Below are 15,025 nucleotides of genomic sequence, written 5' to 3'. Positions count from 1 at the left end.
AAACTATGAATTAATGGAAAATCATAGCTGTAAATTGAGAATATTGGAATGTATAAAATATTTTTTATTAGCAATTTGAAACATTTACCAAACTAAAAAAGTGCATTTTAATTTATAGTTAGTCATTTTTTCAGACGTTTTTCCTTTGAATATTAATTTTCATTGAAATTTTAAGACAAAGATTTGTAATTGATATATCATATACTTTATACACCCTTGTGTAAACCGAGTCGTTCATAACATCCATGAAAGATTTGCCAATGGACGTTTATTCAGCCACAATTAATCAATTATCGTTTCTAAGGCAAACTTTTTCCAAGAAAAAACTGGTCGATTTTAGAACTCGTATAGACCCTCAAACTGAATGTATTAATATTAATTGAAATCAGTTTAAAAACTATGGATATCGATACATAACTTGAAATAAAAAAATACACTTTAGCTATAAATAATTCTTATTATGATATCGATATGAATTAAATATTATTACTATACTATATATAAAAATATTAATTTTCGCGAACCATTTAGGTCACGGAAATTCCAAAATATGGCATCAGTAAGGAGAGTTGTACAAAAAGTGTGAATACACTGAACCCCATCCAATTCATCTTTAAATAAAAGTATTCATCATTTTCTATTTTACATGTACTAACAATATTCCATTTTTCTATAGTTTCGATTAAAATGTGCCAAAATCTGATATGTATTACTAAAAATAAAACAAATATATCCTGTAGATTAAAATTTCAAAGTCTATGTAAAGTTTAAATCAAACTTAATAATTAATTGCTTATTTATTATACTGCCTAATTATATAAATACAGTTTCAATTTATCGAATATGTCGATCATAACAAAAACACTGGCATTTACATAAAATAAATTGATAGTTTAACAAGGTCTTTATATCCCACAATCCAAACCATACGAGCCTTACGCACATGCGTAAATACAGTATTTGTCGTGTCCTCGCCAGGAAGAGAAAATACACATGTTTACCTGGTGTGTATTTCAGAAACTTCACATGTAAGTATGGATCTAAGTAAGTAATCGTATAATTTGAAAAGTAATCACTTTTGGTATAAAATAAAATGTCTAAATAGAAAGGGGAAACTATTTATTTAGGTTACAAGGATGTGTCACATGGTTTATAAATAGGTAGTTTCAGAGGGCATTTAATGGTAAAAAGTAAAAGTAAAAATTGATATATATTTCATCGAAAAAAAGTTTTTTAGCAATATTTATAAGGTTTCAAATAACTTATTTAAATGAAATAAAATAAAATAGAATATTAAAAATCAATTAATGATTGTACATATTTCTTTTTTAGTGGAATTCGATATGCAATAACAACAAAATGTCTTCTAACAAGATATTAGTAGAAGCTGTTAGAACTTTGACCAGAGGACAAGAGGATGCCGAAGCAGACGTTGAGAACAACAAGAGAGGTGTGACAGTCAGTGACATAGAGAGATGGCTAGTGACACAGAAATATTACTTAACTAAAGACGAATTTAAGTGTCCTCTTCATGTTAGTTTACAGAAAGAAGTAAGCGCGGGAAGACTCGAGAAGCTGACGTCTGGTACCTATGTACTATCAGCCCAGCAGATAAGCAAGGATAAAGCTGTGGCGATTAAACAAAAAACCCTACTGAAAAGAAGTATATCGAATCCTGGAAAAAGGGGGAGGCCATCGAAGAAAAAGGTATACAACAGGAAATTATTTTTGGGATTTACAGTATTATTTTTTTTAGAAATGACGGTTTTAACAAGGATGGTTGTATAATTTTTTATGGATTTTTATGAGAATGAGAAAAGCAACCATGTAAAATAATCAATGCTAAATTATACATAATTCATTAGCAGCTCGTGTTGTAGTTAACTGTTTTAGTCTGGTTGTTTATCAAACTGTCAGTTTGAATTTTGTCGTATTAGACGCCCGTTGGTTTTGATAATATTGTAAAATCGAATTGCAATCAGTTGTTTTTAGATTATACAGCAACTTAATTAGAACTCATTTTTTTGGTAACAGTTCATTTTTTTTTTTTTTTTTGTAAATGTCCACGTTTTCTTAAGCTTCACGCTATTTTGAATTCTGTTATTTGTACTTATATCTTTTCCTCATATCGGTGGCATGTTGTCTTTAAATTTATTTTTACTCCAGTTTGATTTTTTTGTTGCTATGTTTCGATTTCCGTACATGTATTATTCAAATTGAACCAATTTTTTTCTGTTTAGCATATCAAAAAAAAATATAAATCCAGCTACATGACAAATGAAGAAATTAACTGTTTAAAGGATTTTCTTAGAACTAATACTTCTAAACTACAAATTTTAATCTACTTCAAGACTGTTTTGCATTCTTGTTCTCCATGCATATTTGGTTATGAAAAAAACTGTTTGCATTTTGTTCAGTGCATCAAACTCCGGTTTCCCGATATTAAAATTAAACCATGTACTGCATATGTACAATAATTCTAATTTTTCTTATCAAAATTCAAAGAACGTAAAAATTGGAAATAAAAAATGAACAATTTCAGAATGATGCACTTTTCCGCCTTTTTGATTCATTGATTAAAGGTTCAAAAGTTTATTGTATTCAAAGTGAAAATTATAAAACAGTACACTACAATGCATTTTGAGATGTGTTTTATATATATAGAAGTGAAAATATCATAAAACCAATACGAAATATTGAACCTTTTTGCAGTTCGAAATTCAGAACCATCGAACGCATCATTTATAATCTATAGCTTACTATGGCCATGCATTGACGTCAATAAATACTTCCATGATATGACATATACAAATGTCATATAATTAATCTGTGTGGAAATCGATAATTCAAAGAAGAAAAACAATTAAGAACTAATCCTGGTTTTATAATCCGTCCTTTTTCGATCCGAAATGTGGCAATTTGCTCAGATTAAATAAATAAAATTTTGATATGTATCTAAATATCGTGTAATGATAATATTTAATAAAGAAGGAAATAAAAATTACTTTAAAAACAATATGGAAAAAATCTTATCTCTTTCAGTCCGAACTCAATTCCTAACTATTTGTTACAAACCTACGATGAATAAATGTGCACTGAGGCCAACCACCGGGTGTGTGATTTTCTAGCTGCGTGGTATCCGTCGCCTGTAACCTGCTCCTTGGTTAGGTTGTTGCGTTGACATATTCACCATTTCCATTCTTAATTTTACTTATAGTCTTCCAAAACAGAAATTTAAACTTTAAAAGATAAAAAAGGCTTATTTTTTAATACTTTATTTCTTAAAAAATTGACAGCCTCGGTCTAATATTTAGCAAATATAAACTTATTGAAAGTTATTAATTTTAGTATACGTTAACAAATAGAATATGGGGAAACTGTAAAGACTAAAGATATGAAAATAGAAATAGCCCTGACATCCAACTACTCTAAACAAAATATACTCATATTAAAAAAACAAATAGAAATGATATACTAAAAAAAATGGACCAGATTGCTTGACTTGAGACAGGCCCACTATCTCTGTGTGTGTGTGTGTGTGTGTGTGGTTATAAAAAGGGGGGATGAACGGGTTTTCCGTAAACACGAACATTTCTCTGTTTGTCTATCTAGACTCACTGTATATCGGAACAGTAAAAGTGTGACCTCAAGAAAGGTCAAGTCTGAAATATTGTCGACGCGATTGATTGATTGATTTTTGTTGCGTAATAGCCAGTGCTAAATATTTCATGCATATCTGGGCAAATGAAACTAGAACGGACACAATTCGAGGATGCATTTATCATGTAGTTTGCCCGGGTCTTAAATGATAATTCTAAAAAAGTTTCTGTCGAAAATACGGTATATATGAACGCCGGTGACTATTGAAATGTACATATAAAAGGAGATGTGAATCATATGCCATTTAGACAACAATCCAAGGAGATAACTGAAAAAATAATACATTTAAACTTCAACATATGTTTAACGATGGACAAGTGTTTCTATGATATGTAAAGCTCTAAAGTGTGTAAAAAGTAAAATCACAAAAAATACTGAACTCCGAGGAAAATCCAAAACGGAAAGTCCCTAATCAAATGGCAAAATCACAAAAAGACCACATCAAACGAATGGATAACAACTGTCATATATAATAGATATTAAAAAGAACGACCATCATCACTAAATCTCCAGATAACGAACAAATTATAACCAAAGCACTTGCGGTTTTGCTGATGAACATGTGGCGGGTTATAACTGAACAAATATTGAATGGAAAATTAAGATACATATTAAAAAAACTTTACTGTATTACAAAGTTTTGTCGGAAAATAACGAAAAAAAACCCAGTTATAAATATAAGCTGCACAAAGTAGTAAAATTGCTGACATGAAATGACTGCGTTTCAAAAATAAAATTTTTCAACGTTTTATATATTGTTTGTCTACACATTTATATGTAAATCGATTGATTTTTTTTAAATTTACTATTATAAGTAAGAAACATCTGTTTCACGACAACAATTAAGACATGTCTATACTGACATCCTCGGTCATGCTTGGTTGACTAAGAATGCCGGCACATGTATAGTCTAGGAAACTCATGTTCAGTCCCTAGACCTAAACTTAACTCTCAAATGCTAACTTCGAATAAGATGCAATGGTTTGGTTTTTAATAAGACAATGTCATAGTTTGGTCCCTAGTCGAGCAAACAGCTGTTTCCCGCCAATAACTAATTATTTTATGTACTTTGTCACTGAAATCAAATTGTTAATATTCAAAAGTCTTCAAACATTCTAAATATGAACCCGCGACATTTGTTTAAGCAATATATAGACGGAACACATTTTCGACTACAGTTCCTTAGTAAATTAAACATCAAAAATATATATTTTTCTCAACATAAAAATCCCGCTGCGCATGCTGTTTTAATACTCAGAAACTAAGACGTCTACCTCATTGTTATCAAAATCTCATAGGTGAATCCCGGAATTTTGAAAGGGGTCAGAATTCTATATTTTACGCCCCCTGAATCCACCACTTAATATCTTTGTATCCATTTCGTGTACTACATTGCTACTCTTTTTCTGTATAGAGGATATTTACTAGTAAAAAAAAGAGAGTAACTCAGAAAGAGATGTAGTGTTCTGAATGTTGATTTATGTCTATTTTCAAAGACCAAACGATGTGGTGTCGTTTCTTACTGTCATTGACAATCATATGTTGACCCCTTTATTACATTTATTGTTTTCATAGTATTGCTGGATATTTAGTCTCATTTTATAATTGTTCCTATTGACATTTGGTATAGTTGCATCTAACGTAGACTCTTAATTTTAACCTAACAAGCGTGTTACTGTCGTGAGAGTCTAAGCTAAAATATATGATATGACCCTTTCATTGTTTAAGCACTTTGTGTGGTTTGGCAGCGGAATAAAACAATTCAAAATGTATTTTTTTCCGTTTCTAGCAAAAAATGAAACAGAGTTCGTATGATGACGAAGAATGCCCTGTAGACCCTCCCCAGCCATCAGATCCCTTGAATGGAGGAAATTGTGATTATTGTCTACAGACAGCAGAAAACAACAAGAAGGGCAAGCAGGAAGAATTTCTAGTCTGTAAAGATTGCAGTGCAAAAGGTACAGAAACAGACTTAATAGAACTGTATCTCCATGCACATTTATTCTGTGTGCAATTTTTCATTAATGGTTATATATTATTTTGAAAAAATGAACGTTATAAACTGGCAACATGACAAATTATTACCAGAAAAGCATTGGAATAAATGGTAAAAGATAGTCATCAAATAGTTCTGTGAGAGTGTTTCATATGTGTATTGTAGTATATTTTTTTTATATCATTTCTACAAATTACGACAGCAGTGAAAATACGATTTTGGAATCTCTGACTATTTTTAATGAAATTTACTTCCTTTGTTACCACATCAACATGCGACATGCATGTCAGAAAAGCAAAACAAAGGTACGGTAGGTCAAAGAAGTTTATCATCTTTTTTCCTTGATACATATAGTTTGTTATTTCTATTTTTAGCACATCCAACATGTATGGGATATTCAATTCTACTCTCTAGCAGAGCGAGACTGTATCCCTGGCAATGCATTGACTGTAAGACGTGTTGTCTGTGTTTGGATGCTAGTGATCCAGTAAGTAAATCGGAGTTACAACTGAGATCACCCCCAGTTTTGTGCTGTTCAGTTTTTTTCATTTTTTTCTTTTTTTTTTGCCAAGATCTTGTCGTTCTTTCCTTGACTTGAGAGTTCCGATTTCCCCTTTGGTATCTATCTTCTGCTATTTATTTTATACTTCTAGGGTGTTTATCGACCTTCATTACTCATGAGCGTCTCACACGATAGGTCTTTATTATAGAGGAATAATAGCAATGAATGTGTATTACCTCTCACGGGAATGGTAAAATATAAACATTTTACTTGGAAAACATGTATCTTACATACAAAACGTTTATAATATAAAAAAGAAGATAGGGTATGATTGCCAATAAGACAACTGTCCACAAGAGACCAAAATGACATAGGCATTAACAACTATAGTTCACCGTACGGCCTTCAACAATGAGAAAAGACCATACCGCATAGTCAGCTATAAAAGGCCCCAATAAGACAATGTAAAACAATTCAAACGAGAAAACTAACGGCCTTATTTATATACAAAAATGAACGAAAAAAAATATGTAACACATAAACAAACGACAACCACTGAATTACAGGCTTCTGACTTGGGACAGGCAAATACATAAATAATGTGGCGGGGTTAAACATGTTAGCGGGATCCCAACCCTCCCCTAACCTGGGACAGTGGCATAACAGAACAACATAAGAACGAACTATAAAAATCAGTTGAAAAAGGCTTAACTCATCAGATGGACAAAAATACAAGTAGACGTGGCCGGGTACTTATACATCCCGACACAAAAAGACACAGTGAACAGACCTGAGTGTATTCGCAGTTATCTGACAGCTAGTTCAAAACCACTAACAACTAATAAAAAAATCATGCATCTTAAATCTAAAAATGAATGTTTTATTTAGGTGAAACGTGTTTATCTTACGTTCAAACATATGTTTCATGGACAGAAAATGTGGTGACAGTTGGACAAGAATGTTATTAATCGAAAACATGCGTCCAATAATTTTCATTCAGAAACAAATAAAATGACTTTGAAAGCGTCTGTTTTTCTCATGTCTGTATACATGAACTTATTTGAAAATTGTCTTGAAATGAACACAGCAGAGTCTGTTTATTACTTGAAAATATTTATATGTATATATCAGAGATGGTTTTTTTTAATAAAAACTGGAAAATAAACGTGATCCAACAAGAGAATTCTCCATATCTCATTAGTAAGATATATACCCTTTTCACTATTAATTGTCTGTCAAAGAGTATTTAACAAATTTGTTGTTACAGATTTCATAAGCAATCCAGATTTCTCTGAACAACGGTTTTTCATCTCAGAAATGTTTAGGGTATTAGATTCTACTTCTTACATTCATTTTATGTATTTTTTTACAGGATAGCATGTTATTTTGCGATGCCTGTGACAAAGGTTACCATATGAACTGTCACACTCCCAAAGTCACAGACAAACCTTCAGGTAAATTGCTTTCTATGGTGTCATCAAAAGTGCAATCATTTGATTTAATTGGATATAATTATAATTGAAAATCGTGAAGTTAAGTATCTATTAATGTGTATAGGCATGTTGTAAGGGATGTCAATTTTAGTCGTACTTCCTCTTAACTTAGTTGTTCGAACAGTGTTTGTGCCAGAAGTATAACTATGTCAATTTTGTCAATAAAATGTAAACATGGACAAGCTTAACTTATTTACTGAGTAATGAAAAACAACAAACAATAGGCGAGATGATATACTTCTGCTGAGTCAGAGAAATGGAAAGTTGACTATTTGATTGCTGAAATTATCAAGTTTATCATCGATTCTAGGACGGCTTCGTCCTATTGTGATATTATAAAGAAAAATGTTATAGACCAATCTATTAAACAAAACTATAAAAGTCATGAATTCTACAAAAAAGCCAATATTTCTCACTTTTAAAAAAATGCATCTGCACCTCTGTCCTTATAAACCAGTATTGTTATTATCTTCCTGGTGGTAATTGCATTGAATACCGGACTATTGCTTTCATTATGAATATGAAAAAAACAACAAAACAAATAAGCTTTCTGGAAACCGTGACTCATCAAGAACTGAAATCTGGTAAATCATTGACATCGACAGAAAGAAGTAAATCAGCAATGTCTTTTGTTGAAAGTGTTAACCATTGCACGACATCCCGTTCGGGTAATCTATAAGGAATGAGTGAATACGGTTAACTGACAGCAAAGGAAGATTTGGACAAGCTGTTAATATACCAGATCAACAACTAAGTTAAAATATTTTAAAAACAAATATTCGGACAGCAAAGAGCATTTGATTAAAGGATCAATCCTACCCATTCTTGTATTCACTTAGTTTAAAAAAGTGTCTTTCATTGTCTGAAATCAGGAAGATCAGCGGCCTGCTTGAACAAGCTTTTCCCTTCTACCTTTTGTTGATTCAGAAGATATACACTAATTTTGGTAACTTCGATGCGTACTTGAACACTGGGTTACTGTGAACATTGTGTCTGTATATTGTTTAATATCAAGTACAACCAAAAGACACATCAATATAAACTTCATGAACTAATCAATTTATATTTATATTTCATTATATGTGGTGATTTGTATACTCGTCTGATACAGTATCTAAGTTAGAAAATGGACTCAATTGACGTACATTTGAATAACTGCTCGTCGATTAGAAAAACAGCACTGAACAACATTATTGTACGACATCTACCTACGTTCATAGATTATTTAATTTAATTCGTTCTATGTTGTAGAAATTAACTGTGTTGAATAATTTGGAGAAAGACCACTCGGCAGACAACAAAACAAACTTTTTACTCAATAGGAATTAATTTTGACATGTGACTTTTCACTGATTTGTCTTTATTTGAATAATGATAACATTAAACACACATACATTGCGTCTTTTTGCCTACTAGGAAAATGGATATGTTCTGAATGTGCAGATCAAGGAATAACAGACGCGGACCTCGTAGAAGACACAGAGACAAAAGATAATGAAAACAAATCGGGTAAGAATTCAGTATACTAGTATATTATAGAGCAAATAAACATTTACATTATGCGTGCAGCTATTTTGGTAATGCATATGGCTTGAAAGTTCCCAACTGGCACACAAGAGATAGACATGAGATTCTACGAAACCGCGATTTGTAGATAAATTCTTAGACAACATTTATAAATTCTAAAATTCTTAAAATCAAATTTTTGATTGAATTCTTTGCAAAATATATAAAACATTATGTATACGTAGGTTTAAAATAATTGATACGTTTTTCAAAAAGAAATATTAGTAGAAAGAATTTGATGTAATAATATTAACAGTACTGAGTTGGAGATTTTAAATCGGAACAAGCATTGTACTTTATTCTTATAGGCGATACTAGTTGCAATTACCCTACCCCTTGTGAGTCACCAGTTACTGATCAGGACCCAGATGTAAGGTTAGTAGTGTATATACGTACAGAGGAAGTTATAAAAACATTTTGATGTATAAATGAATCATATTATTAATCATTATTGGTTATGATAAAGTTATGTAACGAAAAGAAAAGATGACAAATAAAGGCAACAGTAGTTACCGGTGTTGAAAAGTCAACAAAAGTCATAAAATAAAGCAAAATAGAATAAAAACCTAAGGGAACATACAATAGGATCAGACGTACACTAATAAGTATTTGTTTTAATATACACTATATATTTATTGATAATCGTAATTTCATATTTGGAATGATTCTTAAAAAAATGTAGACACGGGCAAAGTGCTAAGCTGTTTGCGCTAATTACCATAGTTTGAATAATAATACTCCAGTACCGATGCAATATTCTGTCAGTCACGTCTATTCCAGATCTTTTTTCAAAAATGAATCAAAAGTGAATGGTCATTCGTCAATACCCAAAGTAGATAATGGTAAATATCCGGATGCTTCAAAATGGACGACGGATGACGTCGTTCAATTCATCATATCGGTGGGATTTAATGATCAAGCCGAGGCTTTCAGAGAACAGGTAATTGTAAATAATGGAACTCAGATTATATATTGAATTTGACGACGGTATTTGACTTTAAAAATCTTATTTGCTAAATTGTGTCGGAAATTTAAAACAATTCTCAAAATTTACAAAAAGAGGTGAAGATAACATAGGAACAATCAAAATCTGTAAGTTAATGCAAGGCAGGCATCATCATGGTGACATGAATTTAGACCAGCAGATAAGCAACAGACTACAAAACAATATGATTAACAAACTAATGTTTGTGCTACATGAATCCCATCAAAAAAACTCATCAAAGATACTTATCCTCTATTTCGCAATATTCGCGTTTCGCCTCCATAAGACTCGCCAATGAACCGATGGAAAAGTTAGAGTACTGTTTCACAGTTTAACAAGTTCCTCATATAAAGTATCAATTCAATAAAACGATCAACATAATCATTTTGCCGTAAAAACCTTCAGAAAAATTACTTCAACTTTACCATCAAGAAACTTCCGAGTATTGATACAGCTATCTAGAAAGATATTGTATCAACGTGAAGTCTGACGATTACACTGAATGTAACCAATCTTGAGCATGCATCACCGAAGAGACGTTGTTTCTCGAAAAGCGCATCTGGTGCAGTAAAAAAAATACCGAACTCAAAGGTTATTCAATTAGGGGAAAAGGACAATACCAAAAGCTTTTAGCTTTTAATCACAGGAACAAGTGAAAAATAAATTACCACATTCTTGACATATCAATTTAAGTTAAATGTATCCGGTTTGTTCAGTCATATTTTCTTTATCAGGAGATAGATGGACAGTCATTACTTTTGATGAAGAGAAGTGATGTTTTAACTGGACTTAATATTAGACTAGGACCGGCTCTAAAGATATATCAACATGTTTTGAAACTGCAAGCAGTCGGATTAGATAACTCACTCTTTTGAATATTATGTGCATGCATGTTCACATAATGATTTATGACAGCCCATTGTTTTGTTTTACCATTTTATCAAGGGAAAATTTACAAAAATAAGGTATACCTTTAGTGAAACCGAAAAACAAATCATGTGCAGACATAAGTTATTCCGAGTACGACCTACGAGTAAACGAACTTTCAAAATGATCTGATACTGGTATGCTAGGTTGGTTCTTCCTATTACTTTGATATATTACTTGCTTCTAAACTAAAAGTATTCTTTCTTTATCAAAACATATTTCCATTCTCAATTTTATATTATATTTACACAAACAATTAAAAATGAGACAGCTCATCAATAGGTTAGAATAAAAAAAAAGTGAAATGCAGGATGACATATTCAGTCTGAACAATTTGGTTGCGCTTAAAATGTACAAGATTAAAACATAGTTTTTTTTTATATTTTTGAAATGAACAACGACACAATGACCAAAAGAATTAAAACGATCAGAAACACAGAAGTACAATATCACTAACAGAAAATCCAGACAAAACTTGAGCTGCAATAACTTTACCCAAATAGGTGATATATGCAGTATCCCTAAAAGGGTAAAAAGGGTCGTCAGAGAAAACAAGTGTATACTTCAGCCCTCTATTTAAAACCTGAGTATTCTATAAAGTAGTGTATTTATACGGCATTTACCGAATAGCTACAACCAATAAAGTGAGTATCTAAGATTATTAAAAAGTGAGCTTAGATACTAGAGGATACTCCCGAGTTTTTCAATTGCATACAATAATGTACATCTTTATTGGCGTTTTCGCCTAGGGTTTTCCATTGTAATAATGTGGGATGATTATGTATACATTGTATTTATAAGGCCTTTATTATTGCACTTTAAGCATTCTTCATATTTTGTGAAAGGTGTTCAATGTCTGAATTGATAATAGGCATATCAGTCTATTTCACAGTCCTTCACATCCTACATTTGCGTTAGTCCATATGTTGGTCCCCTGAGTTTAATTGGTGCATTTGTTATTTCTTATACATTCTGCCAGTATAATAATACCATGAAATATAACTATAACTATTACTATTGAAATATTGTTATTGACCCTCCATACTGAGCAATATGTTTCATTATAATTATGCATGCATGTTAAAATTTAAATATCTTCGTGATATAAAGGAATTGTTCCTTATATACTCTGGTTGATTACGACTCAATTTGAAGGTTTTATGTTTATAGATTATGATGAGGTTTAAGAATCAAGAACTCAGTTCACCATGAGTTTTCAATAGTAAAATACCTTTTTTCATTCGCTTATTATTGTGCTATAAAGCAGCTGTTGTTTTTATTTCGTTTGAAATTTTATCTATATGCCTTTTATATACACTAGGTTTTGTAAATTATCAAAGGCCACACGGTGATCCCGTATAATTTTCATGTTTATCCATTGTTCTTCATGGATAGTAGTAGTATCATTGTCCATAATTGCACATCTCCTTATTTTTGTTGTTGTTAATAGTATACGAAAAATGAGTGGCCAAAAATATCACATCTAAATATGTGAACTTTGACGTTCTGTCGAATTTTAAGGTTTTATCCCGAAATTGTAAGAAAAGGCAATATTTGACATAATCAAGTAAATTTGTAATTTTTTACCCAAATGCCTCCAACAGAACAATAAGCGCTAAATACATTTTGGATAATATGAAAATACATGTATATGAAATGATCAAAGCGGGTTTAAGTATATGATATAGTCTCCATTATTCAATTTCCAGTAGTGTTTGACAAGTTTTAATACAGGGAAAATGGTCATAAATGACATTTGTCTTTGAGAAACTTTGTATTCGTTCAAATATCAATCTTTCTGAATGCTTGCTGATTCGTATATTTGCATAATCCAATAAATCTGTGCTGATGATATGTGTTCAAATGCAATAATTTGTTTTATGAGCTGATTTGTTAATTGAATATTAGATATGGGGCTCAAATTAGAATTAAATACTTAATTTCTAACTTTGCACCATTGTATAGCGATGTTATAACTTAAAAAACCAGCAATGCAAACGTAGGCCTTTTATTAATATTTTCGAGGGTTGGGACTTTTAAATCGTGGACTGTCCAGTTACGTTTCACAATTTTAGTCAAGAAGAACCCCTATATACAATGTATAATTGTCAGAAATATAATATGCTATATTTTCAATAGATTTAAAACATACAAATACTTTGTAAAATGAGATGCATAATTTTATATGAGAGGGCTTTGTTTTATTGATGAAATATTTACGTGTTAGCTTGTTAAAATAATTATGTACTGTTCATATGTCATACATAGTTCACTGTTATCATTGTGTCATGTTTTTTTAATCATGACTCTAAATTGTTAATAAAATTAATCAAATGAATTTGCCTGTTGTCTCCCTTTGAATCAAGAGCATGTATTTGTATCTATTTGAACGATAGAAACCAAACGCCAAAAGCATACATTTAGTATATTATTAAGCAATCAATAGAGAAACTATGCTGACTGTTTTGTGATCTTTGTTTGCTTAATTTATATATATTTGTGTATTTGTAAGAACTTTTATTTCTTTTTCTTTTTTAACCACACATACTATAGTACATGAATTAATGCTATGTTTAAAAAAAATATTTATGCATATATAAAGCAACAAAATTGAACACCGTCAGAGTAACGTGATCTTTGTAACTTATTTGATTTATCATACAATGAGATATTGAATCTGCCACTGGAACAAAAGCATGTTGTACTAGACGCACGTTTTGTCTCAATTGGAATAACTATGACACATGAATTAAAACAGTTAAGAGTCCAAGTGAAATTCGAAGAACGTGGAAAACCAAAATTTCTGAAATGCTGTATCAAATGGGCTCCGCCAATCAATACATAAAAAGACTAAGTGTTTCAAACATAACCATGAAAAAGCCAAGAAAAAAAAAGGAAACACGAAAAGGGCAAACACGACAAAGTACCTGCTAAAGATGTAGTTATTAAAACAAAGGTTGATTCATATTGTCGATGTAAAGTCAGATGAAAACAATTTGGTCATAATTCACCAGGAACATGTGTGACATAATTAAAAAATCTGTTTGCCGGTTTGTCCGCGAAAATATAGAATATTATAGATGCTCTTGAAATCATCATCGCGATAGTGTCTTGGCAGTAAGTTTCAAGACAACAGTAAAAACTTCTTTCTCTCTCTTTTAACAATAAACAATCAACCAAGTAGTGCCATGTCAGGGTAATTTGTATATCATCAGGATGAAACGATTAAGGATTTTCCTAAAACGGTGCAGTGGTCGTTTGACAACACAGCTGTTATCTGATCAAAAGAAAATGCATAACCTACACAGGAAGCTTTGACAATTGTTGAAGTCAACGGAATACTCTTGAAAACTCTAAAGTGATGGCAATACCTTACTCTGACTAGAAAATCTTAAATTCAATGGTAACAAAACACCGTGATACATGATGGCGTTATGGATTTCTTGTAAATTGAATGGTTGTTTTCATGTATAATTTTAAGTTCAGTTTCTGTTAGTATGGTCATAAGGCTGTCCATTGAACAGATACTGGGAATAAAAGGTATAAGTCAACCAATCAGGTAACCATTGTCAAATGGATACAATTCCGCAGTGTACATTAGCCGTCCTGAATTTAGAAATGTTCGTTTTGTCAAGTTTAGGGCTCAACCAACCCCCACTGTCGATTTCTAATAGTGTCAAAAAAAAAAGTAAAGAAAGTGAGGTGAGTTGTATGTAAATCGCGGTGATATTATCTTTTATTTCGTTCGAGTTCATTACTATGAATAAATCAGTGAGAGGACAGTTACAAAATCTACTGAAGTTAAAAGGTGATACAGAAGCTTCTTATTCTTCTAGAGAGGGAACTCTCTTTATAAAGCCTGTCTCACCAAACTAACCAAGAAGGACAGTTTGTTT

General features: G+C 31.4%; 1 protein-coding gene across 2 annotated transcripts; it reads left to right on the top strand.

Annotated features, from left to right (window-relative positions):
• The first annotated feature begins 954 nt into the window (after positions 1-954).
• Positions 955-11,665, top strand: LOC143071490 (uncharacterized). 2 transcript variants are annotated; one of them, XM_076245823.1, is made up of 9 exons: positions 955-1,044; positions 1,333-1,707; positions 5,450-5,618; positions 6,031-6,143; positions 7,531-7,612; positions 9,068-9,160; positions 9,526-9,592; positions 9,998-10,157; positions 10,937-11,665. In XM_076245823.1, the coding sequence occupies exons 2-9, from the start codon at positions 1,360-1,362 to the stop codon at positions 11,075-11,077; spliced, it is 1,173 nt and encodes a 390-aa protein (XP_076101938.1). In that variant the 5' UTR covers positions 955-1,044; positions 1,333-1,359; the 3' UTR covers positions 11,078-11,665. The 2 variants fall into 2 exon arrangements, with proteins under 2 accessions (XP_076101938.1, XP_076101948.1); XM_076245833.1 differs by having other exon boundaries at positions 968-1,028.
• The last annotated feature ends 3,360 nt before the right edge of the window (positions 11,666-15,025 follow it).

Source organism: Mytilus galloprovincialis, chromosome 1 (genome assembly GCF_965363235.1).
Source record: "Mytilus galloprovincialis chromosome 1, xbMytGall1.hap1.1, whole genome shotgun sequence".
NCBI classification, from domain to species: domain Eukaryota; kingdom Metazoa; phylum Mollusca; class Bivalvia; order Mytilida; family Mytilidae; genus Mytilus; species Mytilus galloprovincialis.
This window is presented reverse-complemented; position numbering and strand designations above follow the sequence as displayed.

Coding starts and splice junctions, on each gene's coding strand:
- LOC143071490 (XM_076245823.1), top strand. CDS start 1,360: ATGTCTTCTAACAAGATATTAGTAGAAGCTGTTAGAACTTTGACCAGA. Junction 1,708..5,449: donor GGAGGCCATCGAAGAAAAAG/GTATACAACAGG, acceptor TTCCGTTTCTAG/CAAAAAATGAAACAGAGTTC. Junction 6,144..7,530: donor GTTTGGATGCTAGTGATCCA/GTAAGTAAATCG, acceptor ATTTTTTTACAG/GATAGCATGTTATTTTGCGA.